Source organism: Corvus kubaryi, unplaced genomic scaffold, assembly GCF_017639235.1.
Source record: "Corvus kubaryi isolate FWS band 111438036 unplaced genomic scaffold, C.kubaryi_AGA036_p1.0 133, whole genome shotgun sequence".
NCBI lineage: Eukaryota > Metazoa > Chordata > Aves > Passeriformes > Corvidae > Corvus > Corvus kubaryi.
In genome coordinates, this window is record NW_024580667.1 from 5,104,910 (window position 1) to 5,122,496 (window position 17,587).

At 41.6% G+C, this 17,587-nt stretch overlaps 1 protein-coding gene across 2 annotated transcripts in view; it reads right to left on the reverse strand.

Moving 5' to 3' along the window:
• Positions 1 to 2,814: 2,814 nt before the first annotated feature.
• Positions 2,815 to 17,587, reverse strand: part of OTC (ornithine transcarbamylase) — a 33,608-nt gene continuing 18,835 nt past the window's right edge. For both annotated transcript variants that reach the window (XM_042035224.1, XM_042035213.1), the window contains 6 exons: positions 15,311 to 15,464; positions 7,810 to 7,932; positions 7,084 to 7,137; positions 6,829 to 6,978; positions 6,179 to 6,316; positions 2,815 to 4,184 (listed from right to left, as the gene is read on the reverse strand). In XM_042035224.1, coding sequence (XP_041891158.1) covers positions 4,125 to 4,184; positions 6,179 to 6,316; positions 6,829 to 6,978; positions 7,084 to 7,137; positions 7,810 to 7,932; positions 15,311 to 15,464 — 679 coding nt within the window. In that variant the 3' untranslated portion in view covers positions 2,815 to 4,124. The remainder of the gene's footprint in view (positions 4,185 to 6,178; positions 6,317 to 6,828; positions 6,979 to 7,083; positions 7,138 to 7,809; positions 7,933 to 15,310; positions 15,465 to 17,587) is intronic.

Genomic DNA, 17,587 nt, shown 5'->3' on the forward strand with positions numbered 1-17,587 from the left:
TCTCCTGGTTGTCCAGGCTCCTCACTCAGTCCTTCCTAAGTTGCACTAATCATTTGCAAATTCTTTCCGCAGGCCTCTTACCTGCTGTAGTGACTGTGTTCTCTTAGCCTTCTAGTACACTGGGAAAAAATGCTCTTCTTTCTCCTTGAGAAAATTATAGGGAAGCTTTCTGCCCCTCTTTCTCTACTGAATCTCTAATCAGTGTTAGATCACTTTTAGGACATCATGCACTGATAATCAAAGAATCCTCCCACTGCTGTTAATGTGCTGCAGAACAAGTATTTACAGAGTCTGTGAACTGCTAATAGGTAACTCTGTGCTTTTCTTTCTAGGCATAGGAGAAATCCTCTATGGGCCATTAATATAGTGAGGGAGTGGTTGCCAAAGCACTGGATTTGGGGCCTTTTGAGTTGCTGTAGAATGCCCTTGCTGGCTACAAATTTCTGCTCCAGGTGCCCCATCGGTCCTGTGTCACATTTCCTGGGTCTGTGCAGATATCTCCCAAGACTTCCAGCTGTCTAAAATGACATTAGAGTACCTCTGGTCTGCTGTGGTCATCTGGGATCAGAGCTAGATTTAGTACTAGCTTCAGATCTGCATCTGGACTTTGGGCACCACAGCTAGTATGAATATTCTCTCTTGGGACACAGCATGACCTCAGTGCCTGCCTGTGTGTGAGGTCTGGATGTGCCTGCACAAGCAGGAGCACACAACCAGCCCTGCAGGGGGGAGGAACAGGACAGGGGGATCAGTCCACCCCTTGTGCCTCTGAGCAGGAGATGGATTAGGCTGGCAGCTGTCCCGACCAGTGCAAGGTCCTGGAGACAGGGCCAGAGCACAGCCCTACAGATGTGTGGGGTAAGATATTGGACCAGGGGATTATTGAATGAGTCAGATGTGGGTAAGACTTGATAGACCTGAACTGAACCTGGGCTGTTCTCTGGGTCAAACCAAAGAGCAGGACTTTTGTGGAAGGAAGGTCTGGGCTATCAGGAGTCAGGCAGGAGCATCTCTGTAAAAACATGGAGAGAATAACACCCTATCCTTCAAGTACACTCAGCAATGAAAACAGCACTCCTACTGATTAAAGCATAATAAACGTAATGAAAAACACTGTGAGCTATTAGTGACTGCTCCCTGTTATACATTTGGTTTAAGTCCTTTGAATGCTGATAAACTGTTTTCCCCCGTAGAAAATCTCCCTACGTTATTGCTGTTTCCCTTACCACATTTGCAGTCATCACTGGTAAATTCAAGTAATGAATTCATGAGGAGTCTGGATGGCATAATAATGCTGTCTTGCACACTACCACAGCTACCACCCAGCAATCCCAGGATGCTTAACCCACCCAAGTGGATTAATCCTCACAGTGTTGTTCTGCTGTATGTCAAGGCAGTGAAAGTCCCTACAAGCATAACAGAAACCCTTCAGGGCACCATATTTCAGGGTCCATGGGGCAGAAAGTCTATTTGGTACCAACCCAATGGCTCTAGAAAGTGTCAGATCTGCTCTGTGTGCATTGTGCAGACAATCTACATATGGTCCATAAATCTGCCCTCCTGGGATGTGTTTGGGTCCCCAGCACACAGACTGGGTATTGCACGTGCAGGAGGGTGTAGGAGGTTTGGTGATTCCACACAGTGGTCTAGCACTCAGGATATGTAAAGTCCACCCAGTACTTTTAAAAAGCACCAGAACAGCTCATGGTGTGAGCAGTTTGTGCAAGACAGAGCAGGGACTGTCATCCTTTCCTGTATATCTTTACAGAGAAACAGGATGAGGTGAAATTACCCTCCTGAAGATGTTGGACCCTCTTGCTCACATGCTATGCAGCAGCTCTATGGACGTGTTATAAAAATGTCAAGGGGATTCAGCTGTCTGGCATCCTGCTCAGATTCCTGGATACAAAAAGAGTCAGCAATAACCAAGATGCACATTAGCTCTAATCAGAGCACTGAGAATCAAAAGAGGAGCAGGATTGTTAAACTGTTCACCAGGAAACATTTAGCAACACAGCTTTGGTATCATAAATGTGCCTGACTTCACTGCTAATACATTGAGCAACACCATAAAACTGATATTAATGTGGTTTTTATGAAAGGACCAGCAAAGTGAGTTGTCTTACTCTCAGACAGAATGAAAATCAGGTCAGTAAGGATATCTTCAATTCTGAGCACATGAACCGCTCACCACGTCCAAGAGGACCAATCACACTTCTGCATATCTTGCTGAACTGGAATCTAATTCAAAAAGCAGGACTTACTGCAAACCAAAATATACTGTATTCCATGCATTTTCCTCCACATGCTGAACTGGGAGGTAAAACATTGATTTCTAGCACATACCCTATTCCTGCACCATTGATGCAGTTATATCTCTGCTGAGGTGTAAATGTTCACTGAATTATTGAAACCCTTGTAATGTTGTAAAGGAAAATGTTAATCTTAACGAGACACACACAAATGCCTGCAAAACCAAGAAATCAATTGTAAATAGATAGGAATAAAATGTATCTTTATTTTCATTTCCATGGTCTGTGTGGCCTTGCAGTGAACTCCAATTTAGAAAGGAGTTGAATAATGTTTTGCAGCTGGTCAGAAAATGCAAATCCATTTGCAGAATTTTTTAGAATATCACAGACACTGTCCCAGTATAACAGTGGGAAAAAAAATCAGTGTATTTTTGAAACCATTTAGAAACAACAAAGAAGGTGTTTTTTAATGCTTAACTCTAAGCTTTGCCTGAAATATTAAATGCACACACCTAGCCATCACAAAAACTACAAATGTCATGAATTTGTTACTGGGAAGGATTAGCTGAAATGTACACTGTGTTACAGTGTACATCAAAATGCAGCAAATTATTTCTGCAAAGGAGCTGTATAAGTTTCATCATGTGGTCTCCCTCATGTTTGCTCAGGAAAAAAAAATGGAATATTCACTTCTGTAGCCAAAATTCTGTTTTGGGGAATGACGGTCTAGGGGAGATAGGCACAGAATGAACCAGGTCCTTCTGGCTGTATCTCTCTGCTGTATCCAGCTCCGTGGAAACTGCTCCATTCCAATTTCACAGCAATATCCCCCTGCACCAGCCCACAGGGATGTCATGGAGGAGGATAATGCTCACAAGGTCTCTATATTTTTGGTGTCAAACGGGAGTGGGATTTGGATGTTGGCTGGAGAACAGAAACAGGAGCCAGGGCACCTGGGAAGTGCAGGCAGCCAAGGCAAACTGCAGCACTGCTTCTCCACACACACTTCCCTAGATGAGCAATTAAGGGACAGGTTTAGGGAGTTTATGTCTGTCATATTGCTGTTTGGAATCAAAAGACAAAACTTTCCAAACAATATTGAGAGTGGTAAGAAAAAACCAATTCTTTAATGGAAGCTTTCAGGTGCACAAATATGGCTCTGCACATGCCTGATACGGTATTGCTACAATTTTTATAAGGTTAAATAATTAGTATATCTAGCAGGTACATCCAATTGGAGATCAGTTGCCCCAGTAACCCACCCTGGGGTCTGCCTCTTAGCAGTTGGTCCAGGAGGTTGTTTGCCTTACGTGTTGTTATGTCTCTCAAATTCTGGTGAAAAACCAGGTGTCCTCGTTAGAAATTCTCTTCTTGAGAATAAGACTAAAAAGAATTTCAAGAATGTGTTAGAAAGGGTTAGCTTATTGTTCTAAAATGTGAAAGAGGGCAGGAGAAGCACTAGAAATTATACAACTATATATTAAAAATCTACAAAGCTACAAATATATGAAAAAGCTAAAAATCTTCAGGCATCAATATCACACAGTGCAAGCCCCACCACACCTGTAGGCTATGCCATGCCTATGCTGCTGGTAGACCCAACCATTAAGGTGCAACCTTGGAATGTTTTCCGTGATGCTGACCCCTAAAAAGCAGAGCCAGCTTGGAGCATCCAGATGAAAAGCAGCTTCTGCAATGGTTTTTATTGTCTTGAACATTTTCACGAATGTAATGCAATATTATACAGCTAACTATATGGTTCTATTAAAAAATCACTCATTGCTTTGGTCCTTTCTGAAGAAAATCTATGTGCTTGCAGACCAGAATATTCTGCTGATGAGGAATATTTTTCTCCTGGCAGGAATTCAAGCATCAAAATGTGGGTTTTTGTAGCTGTGGTGAATAATCTGTCAGCAGGGAAACCATGACAGCCTAGAGGAGGAAGAAAAGAAAAAAAAATCCAATCACATTGGAAACAGATACTCCATAAAAATAAATAAGGGGGAAATATTTTCCAGCTCTGAAGCGTTGTGTTGAAAATTATTGTCCTGACAAAAATGGCACACTGAGATTTATTCACTAGAATTTCTGATGATGAATCAGGCAAAAGCTGAAAATCAGTTAGGAAGTTCTGTATTGTAGCTGATTGATTTTCTCAGTGTGGACAAAATATATTAATGGACAGCTTAGGAGCAATTCAGACAAGCATTTAGATCAAATACTGAGGCCTTTGTGGCATGCAGTGATGTATTCTCAGCTACTTCTAGGAGATTCTGTAGGTACCCAGACATCACATGGGCTGACTTGTGGATTTCAGCATTTTCCATTAGCATCAGTGAGAGCCACACTGGAATATGGGCTCTGAAATTTATACCAGTTTAGCTATACTTTCTGTAGTAAAACATGTAAATCCTCCCTGAGGTAAACAGTGTGCCATCTACCCCTCCTGCCCTGCCTGCCCAGCCTTAGGCATGGCTGTGAAATGGGAGTGATGGGACTGTCAGCTTAATAAAACGTGGTGTTGCAGAATCTCTGCTGTCCTTCCCATGCCTGTGCACGCAACAAGCACCACGCTTGCTTTGCCTTGACAGGGCATTACCTGGTTCACACTGCTGTGATTTCACAGCAAGGTCTGGCTGCACTTTGTTATTTTGGCCCAGCACTGGATTTATGAGGGTTCTCCAGGGGCTGTGAGCTTGCTGCCTGTCCTTCCTTTCCCATCATCCCTGCCCAGTGTGACAGGTCACCCCAGGCACACAGAGGTGGCTGAATTACAGCTGTGCAGCCCCTCAGTGTTGCACATTCGTGGCTGCACTCAGCACTGCTTGATCTACAGCTGAGCAAATAATCTATTCTTCAGTTTTCTCTCTGCGCTGAGTGGTAGAAAATACTATGTAAACAAGACCCATACATTCATTATTTTTATAGCTTGATAAAATACAAAGATGACTTTTTTTCTTTCCCCCCACCCCCCAAAAAACTGTGCACCTGGAACCCAAAGTAAAGGGTTTCTTTTCTTTTTAAAAAAGTAGTATTTAGGGCAATTAAATTGCAAAATTAAAATTTAAAATATGAGCCTTTTGTTGAATTTTAAGGCCAAGACTATGAATTTAACACAAATTTGTTAGTACTTTTCACTGTGTGCAATGTCTGAGATTTTAGTAAACACAACGCTCAACCCCTTATTTATTCATTTGGAGCACATCTAGGCTTCCTCTCAGAGCTATGACAATGCCATTTTTGTTTTTCTTTTCACCTCTGAAAGTTTTCACTAGCTTCTGTCAACTTGGTGGTTCTAAAGCCAAAAATAAATAATAGGCTACTGAGATCTGGCAGTAATTTTCTGAAATTCTAGGAATGCTGAGAGGGGAGTTATGGTTTATGTTAAATGCCAAGTGTCCTCTCATGGTTCCCACAGATCACACAGTGTTGCCCACAACATAACTTCTCAGGATCTTTCAAATCTTTGCTCTTCCAGCACTTTCTCAAGGAAAGTTCCCATCAGTGTCAGCAGCAGCTTTTCCTGACAGAAAATAACTAGCTTTAAGTGTTTGGGAAACTGTAGTTTCTAGGACCAGACCCTGTGACCTCAGCTTTTAACATGTTTTAATTGAGAAGTTGAGTTAATCATTAGAGTAAATCCAGTGATTTAATTACCAAAAAAATAATGGTTCATATTGTAGATTTCACTTAGTGATAAAACCTGGGTCAAGCAACAGCAGATTATCACCAAAAGATCACATTTGTGCTACAAATATATGTTGCCTATAGTCAAAATTGTGATGTGCTCTGGGGCGAATTTGAAACATATGTTTTCAACATTTACTATTTATTGTGAAACCAGGCTTAATTCAAGCCTGTAATGTAAGGCAGAACAGAACTGACCCTAATGTCCAACTACACTTATCTTCTCTTTTTTTTTTTACCATAATTGTCCATTTTCTGTTTTCAGCCTCCTGGAAAACCAATGACCGTGGAGAATAAAATACTTCATCATCAACTTCTTCAGGTTTTCTGGGTAAACAATGTAAAAAAGTCCAGTTGGAAGCAGCAGATTTTGCAGTCTGTAGATTAAAAAGCATATAAAAACAAAGATGTAAGTGAGGACATTAGTAAAGTCCTTAACTAGTAAAAATGTTAACAAATTTTATATTAACTCCCACTCTGGTTACTTGGATGATGAACTCAGAAGAATTCCACAGACTGCGAAAGAATTCCTCATCTGTGAATAAGATGGAATATGTCCATGCAAGTCTGTAAGAGTTCAGTGCTGACTTCACAAAGTCAAAAAGTCACTCCAATTTCTCTGACTTTAGAAGGGGAGTGAGAACGCCTCTGCTGAACATGTTCAGGAGCTGGGTCTCATTGGGAAGCTCTGAAAGAGGCCAAGCCATGTGGAGTGTATGAAATAATTCAAACTTTGTTATCTTTGAGAGTTCTTTAAGCTGGAGGAAGGTTTGCATCTGAATTTCCATGGCCCCACTAAAAAACCCCCCAAATTCATGCTTTGTTGATGTTGAATCTGATAAATGCAAACTGTAAGAATGTAAACAAAAACCTATATCTCAGTTTTTACCTGCATTGTAATCTGATAACCTTGAAAGGCCTTTAGTCTTTCTTTCTTTTCCTCTTCTTGTCCCATGCTTATCCATGTGTCTGTAACTAAGACATTGGCACCGTCTGCAGCTTCCAAAGGGTCTGTTGTGAGAAGTAACTTGGTGCCATGCTAATGTGAATCAAATAAGGAAGATCACTAAGACAAGGAACTTCATTTATAATGAAAATAAGCTCTATTCGAACAATTCTACTCGGCTGTTCCTTAGGCTCCTACCTCTTTGGAGTTCTGTTCTGCTATTTTAGTTATCCCAAGGTCTGGTTCAAAGCCCTAACAAAAGAAATAATAGGCAACACATCATGGAACATGTGTAATATCTTCACTATTTAATAACACTGCTTAAAAACCTACTGACTGAACCATTTGCCATGGACGAATATGTTTCAGAACTGTAAAACTTGAAGAAATTATGTTGATTTTGTTGAAAGTTTATTTTGCAGATAAAGTGGTGGCAAGTGTTCTAAAAACGTAAGAAAAATGTATTTTGACAGTCACAGAATTAAATTCATACACAGTATTTATTTTTTTGGTTCTAAACTGATTAAAAAAAATATTTTATATTGTATTACAATGCAACATTCTAAAATGCTGCACCACCAATTTAAACCAAATGAGATGCAACACCTCCACCCATCTGAAAAAAGCTTCAATTTTTTTTTGGTGGGGGAGAGTGCATTGGATGACTTTGTAAGGCTTTGTCAAATGGAATTGTGATCCTCCATGATTTATACTCCTGTCATTAATTCCCATTTCTGATGTTGGACTCAGCAGAATCACTCCCGCTTTGCATCAAAATAACTGGATCAGGATTTTGGTTCTGATAACAGGCACTCACGATAGATGTGGGCACCCCCAGCTGGGGCCCTTGAGCAATGCCTGAGTGTTTGAGACAAGCCTGGGGGAAGTTTGCCTTCCTTTCTCCATGAACATGGTTTTTCTTACCCTGGGAGTGGCAATCCGCAGGTGCATTCCCAGCTTAGCAGTGCTCGTCATGAAGGACTGGAGGACGTTGTTGCCGTCCCCGATCCAGGCGATGGTGAGTCCCTTCAGCCCTCCATAGTGCTCCTGCCAAAGCAATCACAAGCTCTGGGGTTATGTTCTGGAGGAGCTGGGCAGGCTGATGGGCAAGAGGAAATGATCAGACAGCTCTGCACAAAGGCAGCTGGCTACCTTCAATGCTACCTGCATGGACCACACCTGAAATTACTGCTCCTGCAGGATGGTCATGGAGGGAAGGCCCCCCATGTCATACAAGAGGGCCCAAGTGCAGCTGCTTCCCTTCGAGAAGGACACGTTGGAACATAAGCCAATGGTGAGGCTCAGGCTGAGGGATTCAGCACCAGACACTAAGTGATTTTAGCATCACTGATGTACAGCTGTTCTTTGGGATTCATAAACTAGAGGAATGTTAGAAACTACTAATTAGAGACTGTCCTAATGCCTGGAATAGAACACCTTTCAGCTTTCCCCCAAAATTGTAAAAATACCCCTACTGAGCTTTGCTCTGGCTTGGTTGCCTCTACATGCTGTTCCCTGTGGCTGTGGCCATGCCCTGGGAAGGCATCTTCACCCCACAGCTGCACAGGACACCAAAGGGCAGCACTCTGAAAGCAGCTGTGCCACGCATGGCCTGCAGCATTTGTTCTCCATTGTACAGCCAAAGAGCGTGGTAGCCTGTTAACCCCTGATTCTGTGATGCCATGTTCCCCCTGATCCCTGCCCTAGCCCTGGCCTCTCCCTTGGTTTCTCCCTGTTGGCTCCTGTACCCCAACCCCACCCAGGGACCGCCCCTGGGCCCCTGACAGAACCACCCCACACCCAGACCACGAGGTCTGTCTCTCTCTGCCTCCGAGGGCACTGGGACAAGATGTGAATAAAGCCATCTCAAACCCTCATGAGAGACCCTTCTCTGCCTTCTTTACCACCACTGCATTGTAACACTGCTGGCTGCCAGAGCCAACTCGAGGGGCTGTCCGAAATGGACTCCAGGATGTGACCAATTGCACGGCCCAGGGAAACCCCCGCTGTGCTCTCAGGGAGCTGCAGCCTGCTCGGCAGAGTCCAGCTGGTACAACAAAAGAGTGCAGGAATTTTTTTAAAAATGTGGATTATCCAAACTTGAAACAGCATTACAGAGTTAACTGTGGCTTTGTCTGATGGCACTTAGAGCCTGGCCATGTGCAGTTACTCTGTCCCTCCCCCCCAACAGATAAGGCCTAAGGAGGAACAAGAGTAAGAGGGGTTACGTATTTCCAGAGCAGGATAATTTGAGACTCCTTAATGAGCCTTGTTTTAAATATGCATGTTTATAGGCACTTAAGCTGATACCAAAATTTTTTGAAAGACATAACCAAATATTCCTATAAGCCTGCTCTGTAAAACTCCACCTCATGACTTGAAAAAATTTCTGGAGAGCCTTTTATTCTTAGTTCAAATCTGGGCCATGTTACGATTGCATTGTAGTAGCTGGAAGCCAGACAGCACTTCAACACTTTGTGTGGCATGATTCAATGCTTGTCAGAGAGGATAAGCATCCACATTTTACTGAGTGGCAACCTCGAAGGCAGTTGCAGAAAAGATGCCAAAAGACTGAACAGGAAAAAGGGCTGGGACCACCCCCTCCTCTCCTGGCAGCAGTTTCTCCTAAACAAATAGTTTGTGAAGTTGTTCCAGAACAAAGTTACTGGCATTTCTGCCAGAGATCACAATTTTGAGTCAAAAATAGCAGTACTCGAAATATGGAATGACATTAAAGTGCTGTAAAAATCTAAACATAATAGAGTCCTAGACTGCCCAGGCTCAAAGGCTACAACTATGGTATTGCAGAAATATCACTTTTTCAGCCAAAGTTTGTTAGCAGCAAGCTTATTGGCAGAGATTGGATGCAAGGAGAACAAATTTACAGGAAAACAAATCAGGACTTTGTGGACATGGAAGCTATTTCAGTATAACCATTCTGTAGGTCTCCAAGGATCTTTCAAAGTCCTTCCAGATCTCCTAGCAATGGTGCTCCTAGGAGAAGGCCGAACTGAAGCATTTAAGGTGCTGTTTCCATTTAGCGCTTAGTGGTAGTTGAGACTGGAACCCACAGCCAGAAGCAAACAAGACAGTCCTGAGTTCTTTTCATCTTACTGTTTAAAAATAGACATCTCAGCCTTAATACTCAAAGCATTGACTAGAGTCACAAATATACTGCTATGTTAAACAACTTCACCTTATTGCCAGCTGCTACTCTACATTAAAAGAAGCACAGTGCATACTAAGTACTTTCCTCTGTTTTCCCAAGCCACTAGCTGTTACAGATAAAATATGGAGTACTGGACGTGTCTGTATAACGATCCCTGATATGCGCTGCAAATTGCAAAGCCGCATCTGCAGTGCCTACTGGATAGAGTGGACATAGCTGAACTGATTTTAATGAAGATGTTATGCTATTGGAAGGAGTCACAGCAAGGCAGAATCAAGCTGTGTGTCTGCTAGGGGAACCTGTTTTATATCCTGTTCTAGGCTTTATGCTGCCACTGGTGCACTGCTGCTGTAATTCAAACCTCTTCATCTAAAGCCAGATCACTGTGACTGTGCTGCCTAAAAGCAAGCACACACCCTCAGCTTCCAGCAGAGTTGAGGTGACTCTGTTGGTCAGAACCCGAAAGCTTTGAGGCAACACAAAAGCTACTGTAAATGAGACACACTTCCCTTCCTGCCCACTCCCTCTTTTACAGTATGTGCTTATGCGACCACACAGATGAAATAGTGCTAAAAGTGTTTTGCCAGGATGGTAACACTCTGGATTAAATGAGAGCCTTTACACTACCTGCTAATTACCAGAGCCTTGGAAGTTATTTCCCCTTTGCAGCCCTCCCCAGTTTTTCCAAACTTTGTTATATTGATGTAGGCTTTACACCTGCATGGGTGTTCTGCAGTTTCACTCTATATTCAGAACATGACTCCTAGTAAAGCCACACAAAAAAATAACATGTTTAGAAAGTCTAGAGCCCTTCTCCCTTATGAAGCCTCTTTGGCACAATAGTAATTGCTGCTGTAGTGCCATAAAACTTGCCTTTGTTATTCTCATGAAAAATCCCAGCTAAATAAGTAATACGGACTTTACATTCAACTTTCTCACCCTCATGTTGCTTTTACAATGTTTCATTCTGTTTTTATCCAAGGCTGCAGCGTATCAGTGTATCCAACCCTGGGAAAAAATAAGCATGCTCAGAGATTGGACCCTGCTGTACGTGTGGAGAAGACTGGGTTAATTAACTAGGGACATTCGTGTCTGCCTCTGCCTGGACTTGCTTCCAGCGAGACTGAAACTCTGACACCATTATAGATTAATTCTGAAATGTTTGACCACAACTGTCATAACAGCCCTCAATTAAAACAAGCTTTTGAATAATGAATCAATAATCTGTCAAATTTTAAAATGAAATGCCGGCGACGAATCAAAGCTTTAGCCCTTTGGGAGACAGTGCAATCCAGTAAATGAGAAACTGGGCAAACTTGTATTTTCTGGCTCTCAAACTGGGCTTAAGGCAAATGCTGGGCCAGTTATCTTTCTTACTCCCACACTGTTTTTTGTAATGGTTATTGATACAGTATATTCTAGAGGATCAGGACAGAACTTAGCAGGGATTTCTAATAGTTAGAATAATGAAGATGATGATGGGGATGAATTTGAAAATTGTAATAATTTGAGGTCGGGGTCACACATTGAGGAGAACTTCAGAATATATTTCAGCCCTCTTCAAGCTGGGCAACACTCTTTGTTATGCTGTTTAAAAAGAAATCTGTGTATTTCTGATGTATTTCTTATGCTAACCATTGCTTTCTGAAAAAGAAAATTCCCCCCAGACCAGTGACATCAAAAGCTAGTGGCATATGGATCCACTCTAATTACCAGTCTGGCCATCCTGCAGTCAGTTACAAGTGAGCTGATTCGGCCAGTGACATTAATATCAATTGAATCAATGTCAATACCCAGGCTGTCTCTGGAATACAAATTGTGTGATGCTGCCCTCCAGCCAAGCTGAGCAGAGCAGAAGCTGAGCCACAGCTCCTGCCCAGGACACTGAGAGGCACCGGGTGGACTCAGCACGAGGCTGTTACACGGCGGCAGCACAGCAGAGGAGTAAAGGGGCTCAGTGTGTGCACACTACCAGCACACAAACTCACAGTCTTTAAAGGCCAAATCCCCAAACCCTCAAAATCAGGTTCTTTACATGTTTGCAACCATTTGGAGTGGGTTATAACTCGGTTCAACACAACTTTTAAGAAAGAAGGTAGTATATAAGCACGAAGAAAAACATTTATCTTGGCATAATAGAGGGCATTAACCCTGAGCACAGCATTAAAGGACAGAGCCAGCTTAGACTTCAAACGTGAGGGGATCCAGGTTGCTCAGGAAGAAGGCACTGGGCAGGAGGATGCTGAACCTGAGGAGTCTCACCCCAATATTCATAACAGGAGCACACTGTAGGATCTGAAAAGAACACCCTGAACATTTACAGGAGGAAAATTTGCCCTGAATACAGAAGGAGAATTCACATCCCTGAAAATAAACCAGCTGCGTTGTTTGGGGGGTGCGATGGACTATACTAAAATAACCATACTAAAATGCACCTGAATAGGGAATCAGAAGGTATAAGCAAGAAAACATTTTGACAAGACAAACCAGGCAATTTTGTAGTTTCAGACCAAAGACAAAGTACTTGAGGAGGATTCAAGAAGGCACATGACAAAATTAATAGCGTATAGAAAATGGAATAATAAAAATGTGCTGAGCATGAAGAGGGCCAGAGTGCATGTAGAGCTCCACTGGAAAACACAGAAGAAAAAAAAAGAAAAGAAAAAAAGTACATTTTGGGTATGTACTGACAGCAGGGAGGAACAGATCCAGGCAGAAAAATATTTATGGGGATAGGGAAGAGACATTTTTTAAAGAGAAATAAGCTCTACAAAGATTTGTACATTTAAAAGTTACATTTAAATATTAGGCTAGCAGTCTGTGCCACTATTGTAGTTTGCATATATGTATAAATCAAATAAACTGCCTTTGCATTGCGCAGAAACAGTCTAAATGTTATATATGGACTCTCAACTAATTTAAAGAATTGGTGGCACCATTCCGCATCCCTGTATTAATCTTCTTGCAGGCAGTACTTGGATGCTATCTTGCTGAAAATCCCATGAGAAGCTTGATTGTGGTAAGTAGCAACTAGACCTGTGTCTCACACCTCTTCAAGAGTTAATCTCACTTCTGTGACCTGGTAAAGTTCATTATATGATTAAAACGTTTTTTCATTACATGCCACTCCAGTCTTCTCCAACCCACTGTACAGTGCAAAGAGGAAAAGGAGCAGAGGAACAGGTCAGAAAGGGAAAGTTCAGGCAGTGCCATCAGCCTCAGAGAGCTGCTGAGAGCTCTCCCCTGCCTGCACCTCTCCCCTGGGTAAGAAAGCAGGAAAGTGTGTCAGCAACCAGCAGTGCAACATGCCCTTGGCATAGCCGGGTGGCCACCCAGCTGCCCTATAAAGATCTCCTGACAAACTTCTGGCTAAGGAACATGCTGGAAGGAATCAGGGAGAGATGGGTAGATGGAGGAAATTGTGCTCTGCTTATTTGGCTGAGTGTCAAAGTGCTGCAAATTTTAAAAGCCTTCCATGTCTGTGTAAAAGCTAAGCCATTCCTTGTGATGTAAGTGCTCACTTTGTCATGACACCTCTCCATGTCAAATACTTCTTTTGTTTGAGCACCAACTGTTGTGGACCTATTTCTTCATCAGGTAAAATGGGCAGGGGCACTCTTTCCACAGACATCCTCCCTGGTGTTTGATGCTGCAAAGACACCCCATGGTGTTGGTGCTGCCCTTGGTATTCAAACCAGGGAACAGTGCAGCCTGTGGGCTCATGTTCACCCAGAGTTTCTACCGTGGCTGCCCTATATGAGGATGCAATGGAGGAGGAGCAGAGGGTGCTCAACAGGGCGTGTACTCATCCTGCTGTTTCCTATAGGTTTGCCCCTAAGATCAGTGGAGAAAGAGATACATCTCCAGAAGGTGATTGAGGCACTCAGTGGTCTCTCTTCACTGACTGGAGGTGGAGTAGAGGGCAACAGCACTCTGAACCTGTCTTCTGGAGTCAGTGGCCTAGGTAAAACCAGGTTTAGGGGCAGAGATATCCATGGTTGTGTGGACTGTATTAGATTATTCCTGAAGACTGTTACTCAGAAGTGATAAAATGCTAATTAACAAGGTCTTTGCAAGACAGAACACCCCACAGAATACAACCAGAAGATTCTTCTGACTTATATTTGCACACAATGTGTATAATGATATTATGACATTCTCATTACAACTTACTGTCTTATGCAATATGAACATTGAGGCTTGCTCAATGTAACTTCACAAATCTCCCTTATCCTGAGATCTGTGAAGCATCTTAGTCTCAAGTTCACTGATTTTTTCTGGTCTCTTCACTGTGAGTATAAAAAATTTACAAAAAACCACTTAAAATAAAAAAGGAATTTTTGCCAAACACGTGAGTCTTTCAGTATTTAAGGTTTAAAGCATGAATACTTTAATATTACTCTCACTAGATCTTTCCCACATACTGAATGCCCCATAGCAAAGTCTCCAACAGTTGAGAAACACAGCTGAATGAATTAGGAAATTATTCTGCCCTACCATTTTCAAGCAGTGTGGTTTTTATTCATTCAGAAAGTAAACAAGGTCAGAGGAGTTCATCATAGTTGTCAACCAGCCCTGCAGTATAATAATCTTTTTTATAAGCCAGATCCTCAATTGATTGTAAAACCACATAGTCCTTCTGTTCACAGATAAACATCTGGTATTCTGTGTGTAAAATGTTATCCTGCTGTCAGATCCACTGTTACATTAGATAAAAATACAAAATACAATCTCTTTGAACTGTTCTGTGATGTGAGCAAAGTTTAAACTGGTTAAAGTGCCTGAACACTAAGCATTTGTACTGGTAGCATTAACTGGCTTTTCAAAACAAATTTGTTCAACCAATTTCCTAATATATAAATAGTGATTCCTTTTAAGCTGTCCATAGATTAGGGAGGAATCAAGAGTGAACTACTGAGTGTTTTTAAGTCAGTGGAAAAACTTCTGCTGGCTTTGACTGAGCCAGATTCTCATCTTTGTCTTAATATGTACAGCACTCTGTACCTTCTTTGAATTGCAGACTAATTCCAATGAAGTACTTCATTTTATGCTCAAGTTCAGTCCTACTACAGCTGATAGGACTACGTAATTGTTTTAAATTAAACAGGTCCTTAATTATACTGCTGGATGATGATCTCTTTAAACAACAAGCGCCATTTAATTGCTACTTTGAAAAACCTAGGGATGAAAGGTTTTGAAGATGACTTCCCCAAATACTTACTAAGACTTAGCAAAATAAAAAAGTTATATTTTTACCTGAAGAGTTAGGTAATCAGCTAAAATCTGGAGAGGATGGTGTAAATCAGACAATCCATTGATTACTGGGATCGTGGCTTCTTTTGCCATTAGGTCCAGATCATTATGGTTATAAACTCGAGCCAAGATTGCATTTGTCATGCTGGACAGCACCCTAGAGATGGCGGAAAATACTCAAGTCAAACATAATAAATATACCCCTGTTGCACTCTTCAGTGTGCAACACATAAATATTAATGAGAAATGGTAATGAATCAATATTTTTCAGCTATCTGAATAATTTATTACGCCTGCAGAACAGACTCAAATGTAGCCATTTAACAAGCTGCTAATAAGTAAGAAGTTTCACTTCCTAACACTATGACAGTAAGTAAATGAAAACTGCTGCTTATTTTATATCTTTTTCTCTTTAGCATTTCATTGTAGATGAAACATTGATGTTAAGCTCTCTGAACTAAGAGAAGAGATTGTGTGATACTGTAACATTTGAAGACTTTGATAACCTCAGAAGAGAGAAGGTATATGATTTTTTCAGTGTTTTAGCAAAGAACAAATGTAGCATTGACTGAATATTACAGACTCTATATGGTAGCCTGACTTTGTGAGGATCAGCAATACAGACCTGTTTTAGATTACCACAATTGTTTACTGATCTTAATAAACACAGAAACAGAGCAGGGTGGGGTAGTTGGCCTGCTTTCTCCTACCTACACACTTGTGTACTGACTCACATGGTATCAGCATTCAAGTAATGCCCAAATTTGAAACTCAGTGTGAGGAAAGGGATTGCAGGAGCCCCTGTACCACTCTGGCATTAACCTCATTTGCTAAAGTGTGAAAGACACAGAGATCAGCACAGTGTTCTCTGAATTTTTTAGATAAATTAAATATGGATTGGAACTCTTAATTTCTCTGCGTTTCTGTGTTTTAATCAGGCCCTGAAGCCTGACTTTGAAGTAGCATTTTGTGTGTTTTCATGTAATCTGTAATAGGACCTTAAAACAAAACGAGGGAGCACTGAATTAGAAGTGTATGGAAAAAATCCTTGCTGTATCTGCCTTCCTGATTAACCATAATGAATTCTTGCATTGCCTCTCGTGGAAATAGGGCTGTTAATACCACCATCAGCAAGGTCTCCTAATGAAGTCAGTAACAAGTATTTTCTACTGACACCAAACATTCCTCACACAAGCAAAACTCTTATGTGACAAGACTGCCTGTAGAGCTCTCTCTGAAGAAAAGACTGTCAATAGCAGCTACAAATGAAAAGGAGGAACTGAACAAGGTTTTTACTGCTTACAAAATACTGGAACAGTTGCTGTTGGTGCCTTATTTCTTCTTAGCTCACCAGATCCTTTCTCTGGGGGAAACCTGTTCTGAACCTGCCATCAGGGGTGTGATGCATGGGCCCTTTTATTAGCCATCTCACAGGTGCCCACCCTAAACAAGACATAGCCAGTCCCCATCAGTCAAGGAAAAGGGGCAATCACACTGGGAAATTGCTCATTTTCCTTATATTTTTTTTCCTTTAGGATGTCAGGACAGTCGATTTCTATTTGGCACAGCTGATCAAGAAATTAAAGATGGTTCCTTTATAGGATATGTCATTAGTGGAAATTCAGCCATAACCACCAACTAGTGAAAACTGCTGGACTTTCATCTTTAGTCTGTTGAAAGTAGATATCAGACTTATGAGACAACTGCCAGCAAGGCATCAGACAGTCCTGCCAGCTTTTCTAGATGCCATATTTTACAGTGGAAAATCACCTATAAACTGGCTTTATTATTTGTGAAATTAGAATAAAACTAAACTTGGGGGGGAAAAACACAAATAACCCTCACCTGGAGGTCTCTGATTACAGGGGAATGATTAAGTCTCCAGTAATTGAATCAGTTTGAAGGAAAATATGTAAGGCTAGAATTGCACAGGAAAAAAGGTCCTGAATAGATAAGAGTCTTGTCAAAGTGAAGTTTTGTAAGCTGAGAAGCTGTAAGCACAGGCTCATCAGGTGACCACATTCAAGGTTCTTATTTTATCAACCACTAAGTCTTTCTCTCATTTCATTCTTTTGCAAGACTGTGAGACTATGAACTTCAAAATCCCAGAGCCTGGAAATATGCTATATTGGAATACTGGGTACATTAGAACGCAGCATATCTCTCTTTTCAAAGTAATTTTTATTCCTACAGAGAAAACCTGGACTTTTTTCTTCAACTGTATCCTCTGAAGGGTCCGAAATGAAACACAGGGTATGGTATGGCAGATCTCTGAATTTG